Source organism: Macaca nemestrina, chromosome 2 (genome assembly GCF_043159975.1).
Source record: "Macaca nemestrina isolate mMacNem1 chromosome 2, mMacNem.hap1, whole genome shotgun sequence".
Classification (NCBI taxonomy): domain Eukaryota; kingdom Metazoa; phylum Chordata; class Mammalia; order Primates; family Cercopithecidae; genus Macaca; species Macaca nemestrina.
This window is the reverse complement of record NC_092126.1, coordinates 161,181,218-161,199,872: the sequence shown is the minus strand read 5'-3', so window position 1 is coordinate 161,199,872 and position 18,655 is coordinate 161,181,218. Positions and strand designations below refer to the sequence as shown.

Below are 18,655 nucleotides of genomic sequence, written 5' to 3'. Positions count from 1 at the left end.
TCACTTCATCTGGGTTTACTCAACTGAGGATAATAGAAGAAGCAACTGTGAAACGTGTAACTTCTAGTTTAAAGACCAGGTTTGGATGACGAGAGACAAGAGCATAGGAGGTGCCCTGATTTTCAGAGGTCTTTGGAAATGAATGTTATATTTTGACCAAATGCTGACTTTCCAGATAATCTTCCTGAACACTGGACTGACATGAATCATCAGCTGTTTCGCATGGTCCAGCTAGACCCAGGACAACCAGAATATAATACCATAAAGGACAAGTTCAGCCAAACTTGTTCTTCCTACACAATAGAGAAGGTAATACTGTGTTAAAATTTACTGTTTAAAAATGTTGATGAATTAACATAAAAGCTATCTCTTTTTAAATGACACCTTTCCTTCCTTTGTACCTTACTATGTTTATTTTAACTGGAATTAGACTTACTCAAGCTCCACAGACTTCAAATCTCACGGTTTACTCATTAGCAGTAATGAAGGAGATTCCAAGTCACATGTGTATGTTAGGATGCTTTCAGCTGCAAGTCACAAACCAACTCAAACTGATTAAACAAGGAGAACTGTGTCGGAAATTAATGGAAAGTCCCAAAGTAGGATGGGCTTTGGAGAAGTCTGATCCAGCGGCTTGATGGTGTCCTGGATCCAGTTGCTCCAGCTTTGCTGTCCTCAGTGTCAGCTTTGTGTTAAGGCTGGACTCTCTTTGTGGTTGTTGGGTGGCTGCTGGCAGCAATTAGAGGATCTCTGCTTTCTCATTCACAACCCATAGAAGACAACTCTGTCCTGTCCTTTCCTGCAGTTACTGGACAAGAATCCCAACCACTGCAACTATCTCCATGTCTAGGGAATACCCTGTTCTGGTTGGCTTGGGCCTGAGCTATCAAATGCCATCAATGTGTGATCCATATTGAAATCCTGATTAGTTTAACTCAATTAGACGCCATCCTAGAACTATAAGTAGGGCCAATCCCACTCAAACCAGAAGTTGCTGATGAGGTAGAATGTATGTTTAGAAGATTACCACAATGTCCACTATGCTGCGTAAAAACATTAGTCAGTAAACTATAGGAGGTCATTATCATACCATGTGTATCAGAACAGGGTGTGGCATCCTAGTAATTTAAAATCTTGTTGGCGCTTCCATAGAACTGTGTACTTACCTCTTGGAGCACTTATAAAGTGGTACTTTGTAACTATGCACTTACATTACAGCACTTATAAGGTACTTTGATAACCTTTCACATGCCTGGCTCCCTGACTAGACAGTGAGCTGCTTAAGGTAGGAGTTGCATCTTGTTCATTTCTTCATTCTCAGTACCTAGGAAGCTGTCTAGCGCATAGTAGGACACAATATGTATTGAGTAAACTTGATTGAATGAATGAGCTTAATTCCTGAGAAAGGGGAACCAGGAGATAGAGACACCCTTCAGAAAGGACAGAATTTAAAGGAGGAGATGCCTCGTCGTGTTAAAAGCTGTTGGAAGTACAGTCCTAGACCTCTGAATCCATGGGTTCTGCATCCATGATTTCAACCAACCTCGGATGGAAAGTGTGGTGAGGCCTATGATGGTTGAGTGTACGGAATGTGTACAGACTTTTTCTTTTTTTTTTTTCAGACTTTTTCTTCTTGTCATTATTCCCTAAACAATGTAACAACTATTTACATAGCATTTGTTAATACATTGTATGAAGCAATATAAGAAATCTAGAGATGACTGAAAGTATATGGAAGGATTGTGTAGATTATATATTAATACAAATACAGTACTGTGTCATTTTATATCAGGGACTTGAGCATCCTCAGATTTTGGTATCTGCAGCGGTCCTGGAACCAATCCTTCATGGAGATTGAAGGATGACTGTACAAGATGTGCAAGAAACTCATTTCAATTGTGTTTACTCAGTATCTGCAACTTTCTTGGCTCATACTTCTTTTGAAAACCCCCAACTTTGGATTAATTCCATAACCTACCTTCTCTTCTGCTGCTCCTAGATGAAATCCTTACTAATTCATGATCCCCAGCCTCAGCTGGACCCTCCAGGCTGCCTGGAATCCTTCATGGCTTCCTCCAGTCACCCCCTCACACATTCCCCATTGCAAACCTTCATTTCTCTCCTGGAGGCCTCCGCTACTTTCAGCAGAACATCTTTCCTACCTTTTATGGCTTGGATTCTCCTCAACAGCTGCCCAGGTACCCACTCCATTCTTCTTGAACCTCTCTTCTTCCTCTGTTTCCAGAACATCATCCTTTCAGATTTCCTCCTCCTTTCCCAGACACAGGTTATCTGGAGCCCGTTCTTATAACTTCATAGCTCCAGGTGTGTTCTCCTGACCATCCCTTATCACTCTGTGGGGTAGTGGTTAGTTTTCTTGCCTTGCCCCTGCCCCTGTGCCATTAGACTGACTGTTTCATGAAGGCAGAGATCCAACACAAGCTTGATTCATAGAGATGTTCAGTAGGTGATGGCTGAATGGATGTTAACTCCGTTTCCTAGGAGGAAGGAGAGCCAGTAGAGAGTGATATTTTGAAAAGAAATGAAAGAAGAACAGAGTTTTAAGGAGGGGATGGTTCATGGTTTGAAATGCTATTCAGAGGTCTAGAAAAAAATAGTCATAAGATTAGGCAATTATAAGGTGATTTGTGACCATAATTGGAGCATTAACAGAAAGAACTGTTATGAGGAGAAGCCACATGGAATGAGTTGGAAGATGAGAAGGAGTTAAGGACATGGCTATTGAATAACTACACATTTTTGAGTAGATGTTTGAATGTCAGTGGATCTCCAGGAATTCCAGGGAATATATATTGGTAATCATTTTGATATAAACTATAAATTATGTTATTTAAAATATATACTAACAAGCACTATTACAAAGCATAGATACTAATAGATACTTTTAGCCCATCTTTCTCTAAAGGCAGAAAACTGCCTACTCTCTGAATGTGCTGTCTACTTGTATTCTCTTCTCCTTTTCCTTCACCAACTCCTCTTTCTCTTCCTTCTTTTTCATATTGCTTGTTTTAAATCCACAACAAGTGCAATACACTGAGCCCCAAGGTCATTTCTGAAATATTTTGTCTTTTGTCACTTGCAGATTGAGAGGATACAGAATGCATTTCTCTGGCAGAGCTACCAGGTAAAGAAAAGGCAAATGGATATCAAGAATGACGATACGAATAATGAGAGACTCCTCTTCCATGGGACAGATGCAGACTCAGTGACATATGTCAATCAGCATGGCTTTAATCGAAGTTATGCTGGGAAGAATGGTAAGGAAGCGAGTAATCTGGCTGATCAGAACGAGGCAAACGATAGTTTCAGACTTTTCATACCCAAGCAGTGTGGAACCATGGTTGGCAGCCATATTATCACTGTCAGAATAGAGCTCGCTGTGTTTCACTATAAAGGAGACTGGCAACCTTCTGAGGGAAGATTGAGCAAATTTTAGAAATGAAGAAAAGTAACTTTAATGTGCAGGTTTTTTTTTTGGGGGGGGAGGCTTTTTTTTCTTTTTAGACAGTCTCATTCTGTCACCCAAACTGGAGTGCAGTGGCAAGATCATGGCTCACTGCAGCCTTGATCTCTTGAGCTCAAATGATGCCCCCACCTCAGTCCCCTGAGTAGCTGGGATTACAGGCATACACCACTATGCCTGGCTAATAATTTTGTTTTATTTTTGTAGAGAAGGGATCTCATAATGTTAGCCAGGCTGGTCTCGAACTCCTGGCCTTAAGCAATCCTCCTGTCTCAGCCTCCTAAAGTGTTGGGATTACAGGCATGAGCCAACACACCTGGCTAGAACTGCATTTAGAAAACAATTTGTTGTCAGATTGGGCATGGTTCTACATATTGTGTAATTTTATACTCTTAGGAAGGTTTTTGTCTTTCTCTTTCCAGCTGTATTCTATGGAAAAGGAACCTATTTTGCTGTGGATGCCAGTTATTCTGCCAACGACACCTACTCCAAGCCGGACAGCAATGGGAGAAAGCACATGTACGTTGTGCGAGTACTTACTGGAGTCTTCACAAAGGGACATGCAGGATTAGTTACCCCTCCACCCAAGAATCCTCACAATCCCACAGATCTCTTTGACTCGGTGACAGACAATACACAATCTCCAAAGCTATTTGTGATATTCTTTGATAATCAGGCTTACCCAGAATATTTCATAACTTTCAGGCGTTAAAAATATTTTTATCATCAAAGAGATTATTTAAATCATCTGTGAGAACAACATGCAATCTTCGTCTTTGCTTTTGGCCTGTTTAAGCAGACAAAAGTTTCCCTTTCAGGTGCTAAAATGCTGAAAATTACCTTTTTAAAATGCTCTATTGCTGCAATTTGTAGCATACCTTTTTTTCTCAGCAAATTGATGGGTGGAAGCTAAGAAATGTATGGTAAATGTCACAGTTAGAGCTACAGCTATTCACAGACACCAAATCTGTAGGAGAATAAAAAGCACATTATTCTTTTTCCATCAGAAAAAAAAAAACAAGATACATCACCTTAAAGCCCAGATGACACTGTTCTACTTGGAACATATTAAGACATCGAATGGTGGCGGGTTAAACTGTACTACTTAAGTGGAGAGGCTACTGTTATGCATCTGTAACAGCTGGGGATTTTGCCTTATTAAGAAAAACCTGTCGATAGTTCAGCTGAAATGACTGGATCACAGAATATTAACTCTGTTATGGAACAAATCATAACAGATTTTACCCGTTTACATTTCAGGTAAAAATGTGTAAAAATATTATCCCCAATTTTAGTGACTTAATCCCACACAGTCTTTGTTGGTACGGAGTTCAGGTATGGCCTACCTGGTCATTCTGCTAGGGTCTCTCTGAAGTTACAGACAAGATGTCAGGGGATGTGGTCGTTTGAAGGCTTGTCTGGGCTGGAGGTCTATTTCCAAGGTGAATCACAGGTATTGGCAGTCCTCAGTTCCTCTCCTCGCGGGCCTCTCCACAGGCTGCTTGAGTGTCCTCATGACACAAGAGCTGGCTTACTCCAGAGTGAGCAACTCAAGAGAGAGCAAGGCAGAAGCTACCAAGTCTTTATGATTGAAGTCATACACCATCTTTTCCGCAATATCCTATTGATTATTTGGATCATCTTGTTCAACCTGGGAGGGAATTGCACAAGAACATGAATACACATTGGCAAGGATCACTGGGGGCCAGCTTGGAAGCTGTGTGAATGAGCAAATGAATGCACAGATATAATGTTAGCAGCCAAAATGATGCTAGAGGTCACCTACCCCACTGTCCTCTTGTCTTTCTCCCCCAACCCTCCCCTGCTCCCAGGCAAGAAGCCCTCTAGCCTCTGCTTGATCACTTTCAGCACTCAACATCTTGAGGGAACCTATTCCACTGTGGGACAGTGTTAATTAGCGGAAAACTCTTTTTTTCAAAAGTTGAAATCAGTTCCTCTATGTCTATTACCTGCTGATCACTGTCCAGACTTCTGGAGGACACAGGACAAGTTTTATTCCTCTTACCGATGTTAGCCTTTCAGATCCATCCCTTCCCTCCAGTATATTAGAGTGATGTAAATTCTTAAAATGCCTAGCAGTTTATTTATCCTGAAGCATCACTTTTGAAAAGTTAGACATTTAAGAAGTATTTACATTATCATAAATAAATTACATGTGCATTTAAAGAGGACAGAGGAGTATAAAGAAAAATATCTCACCAAACTCATTCATAATTCCAGCACTAAGGGAAAACCACTGCCAATTTCTCATGTTCTCCCTTCCAGTTTCTTCTCTAGTCCAAATTCAACAAAGTCAAGATCACATTTTGTTCAGTCACGAATCATATGGTATTGTTTCTACCATTTTTCATTTAACATTACAAGTTGTTTTCCTGTGTTGTTATTTTTTCTGTACACATAATTTTAATAGCAGAGTTATTCTGCTTTATATCTTTTCCCTATTTTTATGTATATAGAATTATAAAATTTTTAAAAATGTAATCATTTATAGTTTAATAATCAGTTTTATTTTGCAGTGTATCATTTTCCTCATGTCATTAAATATTTTACATATTATTTTTAATGGTTGCATAGTATTTCATTGCCTGTTTCTACCTACATATCGTGTCAAAATAAGGTACTATATTTCTTGATAAATATGAGGTTAGAATATGAGATGCAAAGATCCTAATCTACCTTCAACAAGACAGTCAAAATGCTCTGTTGCTGCAATTTGTAACATACCTGAAGGAAATATAGTCCCAGAGAACAAAGTAGGGTTAAGTAATGCAATTACTGCCGGGGACTTGTCTCTCAATACCATTGCAGAATTCTCGTGAGCCATGTTAGAACAAGAAAGGACTCCTAGCCTGGGCAAATAGGGAGACCCTATCTCTACAAAAATAAAAAAAAAAAATTAGCCCAGCATGGTGGCACATGCCTGTGGTCCCAGCTACTCAGGAGGCTGAGGTGGGAGGATTGCTTGGACCCAGGAGGTCAAGGCTGCAGTGAGCTATAATCCTGCCACTGCACTCCAGCCTGGGTCACAGAGCAAAACCCTATCTCAAAAAAAAAAAAAAAAAAAAAAAAAACCCTTTTACTTAGGTTAGGTGGACTCTTATTTACAATGTCCGCTGCTGACTTGTTGCCTCCTCTAATATTGTTACTCAGGGATGTTGTTCCCCAGTTTATTTTGCTGTACCCTTATGTCAGGAGTAAGACACAGAAGTCTGGAGTACAGTATACCCATGTTATTAAAGTTGTGATGCTTTCTTGAAGAACAATGAACTAATCAATAATTATAGTTGTTTAGAAATTCTACCTTCCGTCAGTCTGAAGCTAAATTGTATCTTTCCATCCTTTAAGTCCATCTCCTTCCCATTTGGCTTGATTTTTCCTCTCTATATGACTAGAATGGTCTCTACTTCTATCCTAAGAACTAACTGTTATCTAGCTTAGTATCAAAATTAGAAGTCTTGTCAAACTGCTAATTACTGAAGAAATCCATCTCTGTTCTCTGTATCTTCAGAGTTCAGGTAAATGGTACCTGATCGATCCAAGACCAGAGACCATGAGCTCTAATTCCGGACTGGCAGCCTTCTTTCACAGAAGCCTTTACGGTCTCAAATATCTTCTCTTATTGCTTTTCTTACCATTCTTCTCCTTCTTGTTCCTTTTTTTTTTTTTTTTAATTCTTTCTCTCCCTTGTGGAAAAAAAGGACACACACTCTGCTTGGATGAATCAGAGGAAATATTTTCATTTTTTTCTGCACCAATATTAGGTAGCCACTCAAATTCCCCATAGTATATATGGTAATGTATTAATTGAACACAAGGTTTACAAATTCATTTACAGTGTGGCGGGTTATCACAGGACTGGTGAGATTATTCGTAGCTAGTATGATCAAATTCAATTTCTTCTGAGTACTTGACTAGAACAAATACAGTTTCTTTTAGTAAACAAGCTTTATAGTAAATATGCTTTACAAGCTTAATTGATTAAATTATTCCATATCCTAGCTTTGGTCTTCACTATATTAGTAAACATAGGAAGGGAATCTTACAACTAAATTCAGAGTATGAATAACTTAAAAGACCTTTGGCCCATTTCTCTTTGTTTACACTATTTTTGTGGTAACTAGGATATAAATATTCTCAATCTTCTTTTCTTTATTTCACTGAGAAGGGCATTTTCTACACAGTATTTAATTCCCCTAAGTCACTTGTTCCTAAAATTATCACTCTATAACTAAGACCTATCAGAGGAGTGATTGTGGCTTCCACAAAATCCAACCACCTCTTCAATCTGAGCCTTTCTTTTCATGTGCTTAATGTATTCTTGTCTCTTCACTCCTAGACCGCTCAACTCTCAACACCTTTTTCACATTCAATTTACTCAATTAGTACAATGCAAGATCAACCCTCCACCTGAACAGAAAAAAAATAATGAAAATGCTTCTCTTTAGGTCTTTGTAGTTTATGGTGCTAGATGGAGCTCTTTTTTTCATATTAACTCCACTAAAATTCCAATTAAAGTGCCCAAGATAAGGGAAGTACCAATACAAAAAGAGCAACATAAAATTAACAAATCTGGGGTCAACAACAAAAACAAATTCAGTGTAAATACGGGATGGGGGGATAAAAACAAGAACCCAGAAAGTAAAAGTAGGAGTATTAGAATCTAGAATATATAATGATAAACATCATAGAGCAATAACTCACTTCTATTGTTTTTTGTTTTGAGATGGAGTCTCACTTGTTGCCCAAGCTGGAGTGCAATGGTGCCATCTAGGCTCACTGCAAACTCCTCCACCTCCCGGGTTCTAGTGATCCTCCTGCCTCAGCCTCCCAAGTAGCTGGGATTACAGGTGTTCACCACCACGCCTGGCTAATTTTTTTATTTTTAGCAGACTCAGGGTTTCACCATGGTGGCCAGTCTGGTCTTGAACTCCTGACCTCAGGTGATCTACCCACCTCAGCCTCCCAAAGTGCTGGGATTACAGGTGTGAGCCACCACATCTGGCCAAATGTTCTATTGTTAACAGAGGTTTGTTTGTTCTTTTTTTTTTTTTTTTTTTTTTGAGACAAAGTCTCTGTTGCCCAGGCTGGAGTATAGTGGTGTGATCTTGGCTCACTGCAACCTCTGTCTCCCAAGTTCAAGTGATTTTTGTGCTTCAGCCTTCCAAGTAGCTGGGACTACAGGCATGTGCCACCACACCTGGCTAATTTTTATATTATTAGTAGAGACGGGGTTTTGCCACGTTGTTCAGGCTGGTCTCGAACTCCTGATCTCAGGTGATCTGCCCGCCTTGGCCTCCCAAAGTGCTGGGATTACAGGCTTGAGCCACTGTGCCAGGCCTTGTTTTTTTCTTTTGAAACAGGGTCTCACTTTGTCACCCACGCCAGAGTGCAGTGGTGCACTCATGGCTCACTGCAGCCTTGCTTTCACAGGCTCAAGTGATCCTCCCATCTTAGCCTCAAGCAATCCTCCCATCTCAGCCTCCCAAGTAGCTAGGATCACAGGCACGTGCCACCACACTGGAATAATTTTTTTTTTTTCAGTAGAGAAAAGGTCTCCCTATGTTGCCCAGAGTAGTGTCAAACTCCTTGGCTCCAGTGATCCACTTGGCCTCCCAAAGTGCTGGGATTACAGACATGAGCCACCGCACCCAGCCAACAGAGCATTTTAATATGTACAGTATCTCACTTCTCTCTGCAGCAGTCCTCCGAGGAAGGGCCCCTTTGATGGAGGACACTGATCCTCAAAGGGATCAGATGACATGCCTCTCTCATTCAGCTAGTAAGTGGCAGTGCTGGGACTGGGTGTCAAATCTCTGAGAAAGATCAGAGTTGTTGATAGACTCCACACTGCATGAATGGAAGCAGAAAACAGTATACTGACTTAAAAAATGGTAAACCAACAAATAAAATGAAAAATGGCTGGGCACAGTGGCTCACGCCTGTAATGCCAGCACTTTGGGAGACTGAGGCAGGTGGATCACAAGGTCAGGAGTTTGAGACCAGCCTGGCCACCATGGTAAAACCCTGTCTCTCCTAAAAGTACAAAAACTAGCCGGGAGTGGTGGTGCGTGCCTATAATCCCAGCTACTCGTGAGTCTGAGGCAGAAGAATTGCTTGAACCTGGGATGCAGAGGCTGCAGTGAGCTGAGATTGCACCACTGCACTCCAGCCTGGGCGACAGAGCTAGACTCCGTCTCAAAAAAAAAAAAGAAAAAAAAAATCACAACAAAAAACTGAAAAATGAAAGAGCACTAAATAGTCCTATCACAAGAAGTCAAGAAGGCTTAATTAACTCAGAAAACAGGGTATGCAAATTCAAAGTCCTAATCAAAGGGGTTTCTGAGTAAACACAACCAAAAGGCAGCTTGAAAAACCACAAGTCAAGAATATGAAAGAAAATTTCCTGGAATTGAAAAAAGAATATAGCTTTGGGGGAAAAAGGACACTTCATTCAATTAAGGGAGATTACATAATAATCACATGCATTAGAATAACTTTTATCTTGTTACCTTAGATTATTCACCAGGAGCCCCCAAATTTTAAAATATACTTAAAAATAATTTTTTTTTTTCTTCAAGACAGTCTCAATCTGTTGCCCAGGCTGGTGTGCAAGTGGTATGATCACAATCTCGGCTTACTGCAACCTCCAACTCTTGGGTTCAAGCAATTCTCCTGTTTCAGCCTCCTGAGTAGCTGGGATTACAGGCACTGGCTAATTTTTTATTTTTAGTAGAGACAGGGACCAGGCTGGTCTCAAACTCCTGACTGCAAGTGATCCACCTGCCTCGGCCTCCTAAAGTGCTGGGATTACAGGCATGAGTCACTGTGCCTGGCCTAAAGTAAGTTTTGTTTGTTTCTTTGTTGGTTTGTTTTTTGAGACGGAGTCTCACTCTGTCACCCAGGCTGGAGTGCAGAGGTGCTATCCTGCTCACTGCAACCTTGCCTCCTGGGTTCAAGGGATTCTCCTTCCTCCTAGCTGGGATTACATGGGCCCACCACCACACCCAGCAAATTTTTTTATTTTTATTTTTAGTAGAAATAGGGTTTCACCATGTTGGCCAGGCTGGTCTTGAACTCCTGACCTCAAGTGATCCGCCTGCCTCGGCCTCCTAAAGTGTTGGGATTACAGGCGTGAGCCACTGCGCCCTGCCAGTAAGCTTTTAACTAAAGTTAATTGATGTATGCTTTAGCTGCAAACTAAATGGTTTCCTTGTGTGTCTACCTGCAAAGGAAATGTACTCCAGGGTGAGTCAAGGGAGAATGCCTTTCTCAGGGATATCTCTTAGTAATTGAGACAAGATACTCAGGCATGTGTTTCTGTTGGATTGACCCTTTTTACTCTCTTTTCCCAGTTCTTTTTCCCCCCTCTCTCATACAAGGGAAGTGGGGCAGTAACAAGGAAATGGAGACGGGAAGAGCATGGAGCTGGCTCTTCCCCGGAGAAGCCTTCTCACTTTGAAAGGCTCATGGGGGCCGGCCGTGGTGGCTCACACCTGTAATCCCAGCACTTTGGGAGGCCGAGGTCAGTGGATCATTTGAGGTCAGGAGTTTGAGACCAGCCTGGCCAACATGGTGAAACCCTGCCTCTCAGCTACTTGGGAGGCTGAGGCAGGAGAATCGCTTGAACCTGGGAGGTGGAGGCTGCAGTGAGCCAAGATCAGCACTCCAGCATGGATGACAGGGCAAGACTCTGTCGAAGGAAGGAAGGAAGGGAGGGAGGGAGGGAGGGAGGGAGGGAGGGAGGGAGGGAGGGAGGAAGGAAGGAAGGAAGGAAGGAAGGAAGGAAGGAAGGAAGGAAGGAAGGAAGGAAGGAAGGAAGGAAGGCAGGCAGGCTAATGGGGCCAGGGTGAGATCCAGGGGAAAGGAGGCTTGGGGTGTGAGACTTGGCCATTTGGGCTCTTGGTTTCAGGGGAAAACTCTCTCTTCTTTGGTTTCCACCATGTTGACCCTTCCTACGTCATATGAAGACCTAGAGAACAAACTAGGCACGCAAGGGGCCTACAGTTCAGGAAGCCACACAACCAAGAAACAGAACGGAGGACAACCCATTTGCTGAGATTGTTATTTGCTGCCAGACAATCCAGGGATTTGGGGGTCATCATTATCTTTCTATAGGTAATAAATATTAATCCAATGAACTAACAAAAGAGGTTGGTGTGCAAAGCAGATCGAGAGACAGTGTATTAATCTGCTAGGGCTGCCATAGCGAAACATCTCAGACTGCATGGCTTAAACAAGAGAAATCTATTTTTCTCATAGTTCTGAAGGCTGGAAGTGCAAGATCAAAATGTCATCAGGGTTTGGTTCTCCTGAGACTTCTCTCCTTAGCTTGCAGATGACCCTTCTTACTGTGTCCTCATGTGGCCTTTCCTCAGTGCTCACATTCCTGGTGTCTCTCCGTTTCCTTCTAAGGATACTTGTTCTATCAAATTAGGGCCCCACCTTTGTGCCCACATTTAACCTTAAGTACCTTTTCAAAGGTTCTATCTCCACATACAGTTACATTGAAGGTTAGGTCTTCAATATACGAATTTTGGGGTAACACAATTCAGTCCCTAACAGATTAAAAATTCAAGAGGTTAAGTACAGACAAAATTTAGAAATTAAAAAAAGAGAAGGAAAGAAAATTCATTTCAGAATATCAAGAGTTGGCACCATGTAGACCTGGCTTAGCATTAGCACACTTGGAGGGGTCAGTCCTGACCTTAGAACTAATATAATGTGCTAACTGGGTAAACTTGGGAAAGCCACTTACACTCAGCCTCAATTCCTCATATTTAAATTGAAATAATAGACCAGGAGAGCTGGCTCATGCCTGCAATCCCAGCACTTTCGGAGGTCGAGGCAGGAGGATCACTTGAGGTCAAGAGTTCAAGACCAGCCTGGCCAACATGGTGAAACTCCGTCTCTACTAACAATACAAAAATTAGCCGGGTGTGGTGGCACGTGCCTGTAGTCCCAGCTACTCGGGAGGCTAAGGCAGGAGAATCGCTTGAACCCAGGAAACGGAGGTTGCACTGAGCCAAGATCACGCCACTGCACTCCAGTCTGGGCAACAGAGCAAGACTCTGTTTCAAAATAAATAAATAAATAAATTGAAATAATAACTTCCAGGGTTAAAGACTACACCAAAATGATAATGAAAAAAACATATTATTTTAAACTAAAAATTTGGAAGGGAAGTCATGAATCGCACAAATCATAGAGACAACCATAAATACGTTTGATTGCATTAATATTTTAAAAATTGAGGTTCAGGATTAAGATGCATCTAACTTTGCTTTCTCTAACCTAGGAAAACCACATTAATGGGATTTTAAAGGACACATATACCCTCCAGAACAGGGAGACAGAAGAGGAGATGTAGCTATGACATATTAGAAGCTAAAGGCAGATGGATCTGTGATAATGACTGCAGACTTACAACAGCTCAACCCTAAGTTGGCAAGTGGAGGGAAAGCTGAGAAACCACTTGATTTACCTTTTTTTTTTTTTTTTTTTTTTTGAGACGGAGTCTCGCTCTGTCGCCCAGGCTGGGGTGCAGTGGCCGGATCTCAGCTCACTGCAAGCTCCGCCTCCCGGGTTCACGCTATTCTCCTGCCTCAGCCTCCCAAGTAGCTGGGACTACAGGCGCCCACCACCTCGCCCGGCTAGTTTTTTGTATTTTTTAGTAGAGACGGGGTTTCACTGTGTTAGCCAGGATGGTCTCGATCTCCTGACCTTGTGATCCGCCCGTCTCGGCCTCCCAAAGTGCTGGGATTACAGGCTTGCGCCACCGCGCCCAGCCTAGATTTACCTTTAAAAGTCTCAGAACTGAGAACAAGAGTGTCTCTCTGGAGCTAAGAGTAAAGCAGCAAATCTAGGCAGGTACTAAAATAAGAAAGACAGGATGAGAGCCATTGAAGAAACAGTTACATCCCTAGATCTCTCTGCCCCTTCCTTGCCCAGAATAACTGCCTTTCTCCTACTCCAGGAGAAATCTGGAGGCCATTCCCTATAAAAAGTAAAATGAAGGGTCTCTGAGCAGGATATCAGGCACAGACAAGGCGTTGGGTACTATACCAAAAATAGGGGAATCAGAAGCCAAAAGCATACTAAATACTTAATCCTGAGATGACGGCCCTCCCCAGACTGCCTTCCACCATTTGGCTCCCAGAACAGCAGCAGCCAGAAGTTTACTCACCAAGCAAGAGACTGAAAATTTCTGCACACGTGGAAATTTTACCTAAAGAGACTGACGTTAGAAATTCATCAACACACAAGCCACCAACTCCTGTAGAGTGAAACTCAAAGTTGATAAGCCCCACTCACTAGCTCAGAATTCTCACTAGTTTTTTCAACTCTTGTGAAACAGACAACCAAGGTTTAACAGACGTTGCAGGAAAATCTCTAACTCAGAATATTAAGCTACTTTTTTTTTTTTTTTTTTTTTTTTTGAGACGGAGTCTTGCTCTGTGCCCCAGGCTGGAGTGCAGTGGCGCGATCTCGGCTCACTGCAAGCTCCGCCTCCCCGGGTTCACGCCATTCTCCTGCCTCAGCCTCCCGAGTAGCTGGGACTACAGGCGCCCGCCACCTCGCCCAGCTAATTTTCTTGTATTTTTAGTAGAGACGGGGTTTCACCGTGTTAGCCAGGATGGTCTCGATCTCCTGACCTCGTGATCCGCCCGTCTCGGCCTCCCAAAGTGCTGGGATTACAGGCTTGAGCCACCGCGCCCGGCCTAAGCTACTTTTTAAAAAAAAACAAAAACAAAAACTATAATCAGAAAGAAAATGCCATAAAAAGGGAACATTTAGGAAACAAGTAAGAGGCCTTAGACATAATAACAGAAATGAAAAAAAAAAGTATTGGAAGATAAAGTTGCAGAACTCTCAGAAAGTAGAGTGAAAAAGCAATGAAATGGAAAATAGAAAACAAAATATAAAATTAGAGGACCAGGCCAAGTGGTCCAACATCAGAAAGAGAGATCAGAAAACAGAGAGAAAAACAAAAAGTAAATAAATAATTCAAGAAAACACCTCCAAACTAAAGAACACAAGTTTTCAGATTAAAAGTTTGTACCTAGTGCTCAGCACAACGGAAAAAAAATGCAGACCAACCCCAAAGTATACCGTGGGGAAATTTCAGAAACACAAAGGAAAAACTTCTAGAGGGAAGAAAAGAGAACAGGTTATCTACAGAGGATCAATAATCAGAATGGTTTCAGATTTCTTAGCACCAACACGAAGCTTAAAGACAATGGAGCAATGCTTTCAAAATTCCAGCAGAGGCCAGGCACCGTGGCTCACAGCTGTAATCTCAGCACTTTGGGAGGCTGAGGCAGGAGCATCACTTGAGTCCAGCCTAGCAGTTTGAGACCAGCCTGGGCAACAGAGTGAGACCTTATGTCTACAAAGATTTTTAAAATTAGCCAGGTGTGGTGGTGCATGCCTGTAGTCCCCGCTACTGGGAAGGCTGAGGCAGGAGGATTGGGGGTCGCTTGAGCCTGGGAGGTCAAGGCTGCATTGATGGTGCCACAGCACTCCAGCCTGGGCAACATTTTAAGACTTCCTGTCTCAAAAATTAAAAAAAAATCCAACAGGAAGATATTTCTAACTACAACGATGGCAAGAGCCTTTTGATAACTGTAGACTGCAATGCAAAAGAAAACACAAGTCTGTCCAAACAAGAGAAATCCTCCCATATTTAAATGTGTTCAGATGTGCATAGAATATCTCTAGAAGGATATACTAGAAGCTAGTAACTGTGTTCCCTCTAGACAGAACTGGGTGCTATGGAAAAAAGGTGTAAGGGAGACTTAATTGTTACTGCTTACCTTTTTGTTTCCTTTAAATTTTATACTATGTGCATATATCACCTATTTGAAAAATAAATTAAATAAAATACATTTTATTTTAAAAGCTATATTGAGAGATCCCTCTTTTTAACCTATTAGATTTGCAAAGATCAGTTCTGTAACACACTGTGCCAGTGAAGGCGCAGGGAAGTGGGGCTCTCTTGGTGGGAGGTAATTGGCTCAATTTTTATAGAGGGCAATTTGGCAATAACTATCAACATTACAAGTGCACATATCCTTGATCCAGCAATTCCATTGCTAGGAATTTGTCATACAGATAAAAGTGAGGAATTATTATTTGTACAAGGTTATTTATTGTAGCATCATAGCATTTTTTTTGCATTGTTTTCCTTGCAAGAAAGGAAACTAAAAGGCTAGATGGAATAGGAGGGAGGTTTTTGTTTGTTTGTTTTTGAGACAGAGTCTCACTCTGTTGCCCAGGCTGGAGTGTGGTGGCACAATCTCGGCTCACTGCAACCTCCTCCTCCCAGGTTCAAGTGATTCTTGTGCCTCAGCCTCCTGAGTAGCTGGGATTACAAGCACCTGCCACCACACCTGTTAATATTTGTATTTTTATTAGAGATAGGATTACACCATGTTGGCCAGGCTGGTCTTGAACTCCTGACCTCAATGGATCCACCCGCCTCCGCCTCCCAAAGTGCTGGGATTACAGGCATGAGCCATCATGACCAGCCTGAGGGAGATTTTTCACTGGGTACTTTCATACCTTTGAATTTTGAATCTCATGAATGTCTGTATTAGTCCACTTTCATATTGCTGATAAAGGCATACCTGAGACTAGGTAATTTATACAGGAAAAAAGGTTTAATGGACTTACAGTTCCATGTGACTGGGGAGGCCTCACAATTATGGTGGAAGACAAGGAAGAGCAAATCATGTCTACATGGATGGCAGCAGGCAAAGAGAGGGAGAGCATATTCAGGAAAACTCCGTCTTATAAAGCCATCAGATCTCGTGAGACTTACTCACTATCACAAGAATACCATGGGAAATACCTGCCCCCATGATTCAATTACCTCCCACCAAGTCCCTCCCACAACAGGTGGGAATTCAAGATATCAATGTCTTACCTATTTTACAAAACAAAAAAACAAACACTATCCCTTAAATTTTTACAACTTCTTTAAAAAATTTTAAAAAGCAATAAATAAGGTGAAAGAGACAAGTCACATGTTGAAACAAGGATTTAGAGTGCATATAACCAGTAAAGGACTAGTATCCAAATAATACTAAAGAACTCCTATGAATCAAGAGAAAAAGCAAGACTCCTCGCAAATATATGGCAAGACCATGAAGATGCAATTCACAGAAGAGGAAAACTGAATGATGAATAAATAGATTTCTTAACTATTCAACTTTATTAAAACTATAAGATATTATTTCATATGTATCAGCTTGGGAAAATTTAAATGTCTGACAATATCAAGTGTTGAGACTGTGGAACAGGAGCTCTTGTATAGCTGGTGGAAGTACCAATTAATCACTTTGGAGAGCAAGTCAGGGTTTTTAGATGCATTATAGGTAAGGCATCATTTAAAACACACCAAACAAAAAGTAAAAGGAAAGATGGTATGGATTGTACATTTTATAACTGTAAGCAAACTAATTCCCAAATAAAAGAAGAGGAAGCCTCAACTGGGATTCCACCCATGGAGAAAGATGGAGGCTGTTTAGGTAATTCAACCTAACTCTCTATCTGACAGTCATCTCCAAGAGGGGCTGTCCAGTTTTTCATCCACATTGAAGGTGACTCATGTGTCTGTCACTGACTGGGGTGAGGGACTTTGTTTTATTCTCCTCTCTCTGTGGTGTGAGCACACAACCATGCAACAGCAACAGACACCCCATGTGCTCTTTGCTGTGAGTATCCCAAGGAAGTAGCCATACTGTAAGGGGGAACAAGGAGACCTCATGTCTCTACTGGAACTCATCCCTATGGGCAGTCTTCTCATCCAGGCCTTAACCAGGTGAAGCAAGTGGGATACAGAACACTCCTACCTTCCTTCTGCTACAGTGTTCTCCTTTCTCCCGTGTTATTTTAACTTCTTCTCCCAACTTTGAGCCTTCCTTTCTTTTCCAGACTACAACCTTGGTATTAGTCCATTTTCACAATGCTATAAAGAACTGCTCGAAACTGGGTAATTTATAATGGAAAGAGGTTTAATTAACTCACAGTTCAGCATGGCTGGGAAGCCCCAGGAAACTTATAATCATGGCAGAAGGCAAAGGAGAAGCAGGCACCTTCTCTACCAGGCAGCAGGAAGGAGAATGAATGAAGGAAGAACTACCAAATATTTATAAAACCATCAGATCTCGTGAGAACAGTATGAGGGAAATTGCCCCCATGATTCAATTAACCCCTCCTGGTCTCTCCCTTGACATGTGGGGATTACGGGGATTACAGGAACTACAATTCAAGATGAGATTTTGGGTGAGGACAGAAGCCAAACCATATTAATCCTTTCCTCCGCAAGGCCCATGTTTCCTCTAGTATCTACAAAATCTTTGTAACCTACAGTATCAGTTGAAAGTCATAGCCTTAACTTCCCAGTCCTTCCATGCTACTGAATGGAAAGACCTGGAGGCTGAATCCTGGAGATGGAGGAAAGGAAGAGAACATGAAGGTATTTTTGTCCTATAGAAGACAATACCTACCTTCCCTCCCTCCCTCTCTCCCTTCTTTCCTTTCTTCTTTCCTTCCTTCCTTCCTTCCTTCCATTTCTCTGATGTATTTTTTAAAGAACAATAAAAATTTAAAATCCAGATGTTAGTTAATCTTTTATTATATATGAGTTTCATATCTACTATAATTTTAATACAGATTTTGCTTTAAAAAACCCTTCTGGGTCATTTCTATCTTTCAAAGAATGTTTTTAAAATCATTTACACTCTTGAGCTCTGTTCCAAGATGGCTGAATAGGAACAGCTCCAGTCTGCAGCTCCCAGCGTGATTGACGCAGGCGATTTCTGCATTTCCAAATGGGGTACCTGGTTCATCTCATTGGAACTGGTTGGATAGTGGGTGCAGCCCATGGAGGGCGAGCAGAAGCAGGGCAGGGTATCACCTCACCCGGGAAGTGTGAGGGGTTGGGGGATTTCCATTTCCTAGTCGAGGGAAGCTGTGACAGACTGTACCTGGAAAAATGGGACACTCCTGCCCAAATACTGTGCTTTTCCCAAGGTCTTAGCAACAAGCAGACAAGGAGATTCTCTCTTGTGCCTGGCTCAGTGGGTCCCATGCCAATGGAGCCTTGCTCACTGCTAGGGCAGCAGCCTGAGATCAAACTGCAAGGCA

General features: G+C 41.8%; 1 protein-coding gene across 4 annotated transcripts in view; it reads left to right on the top strand.

Annotated features, from left to right (window-relative positions):
* The window catches only part of LOC105470284 (poly(ADP-ribose) polymerase family member 15), a 60,844-nt gene extending 56,339 nt beyond the window's left edge, over window positions 1-4,505 (top strand). For all 4 annotated transcript variants that reach the window (XM_011722109.3, XM_011722110.3, XM_011722108.3 and 1 more), the window contains 3 exons: window positions 176-309; window positions 3,104-3,278; window positions 3,907-4,505. In XM_011722109.3, coding sequence (XP_011720411.2) covers window positions 176-309; window positions 3,104-3,278; window positions 3,907-4,196 — 599 coding nt within the window. In that variant the 3' untranslated portion in view covers window positions 4,197-4,505. The remainder of the gene's footprint in view (window positions 1-175; window positions 310-3,103; window positions 3,279-3,906) is intronic.
* The last annotated feature ends 14,150 nt before the right edge of the window (window positions 4,506-18,655 follow it).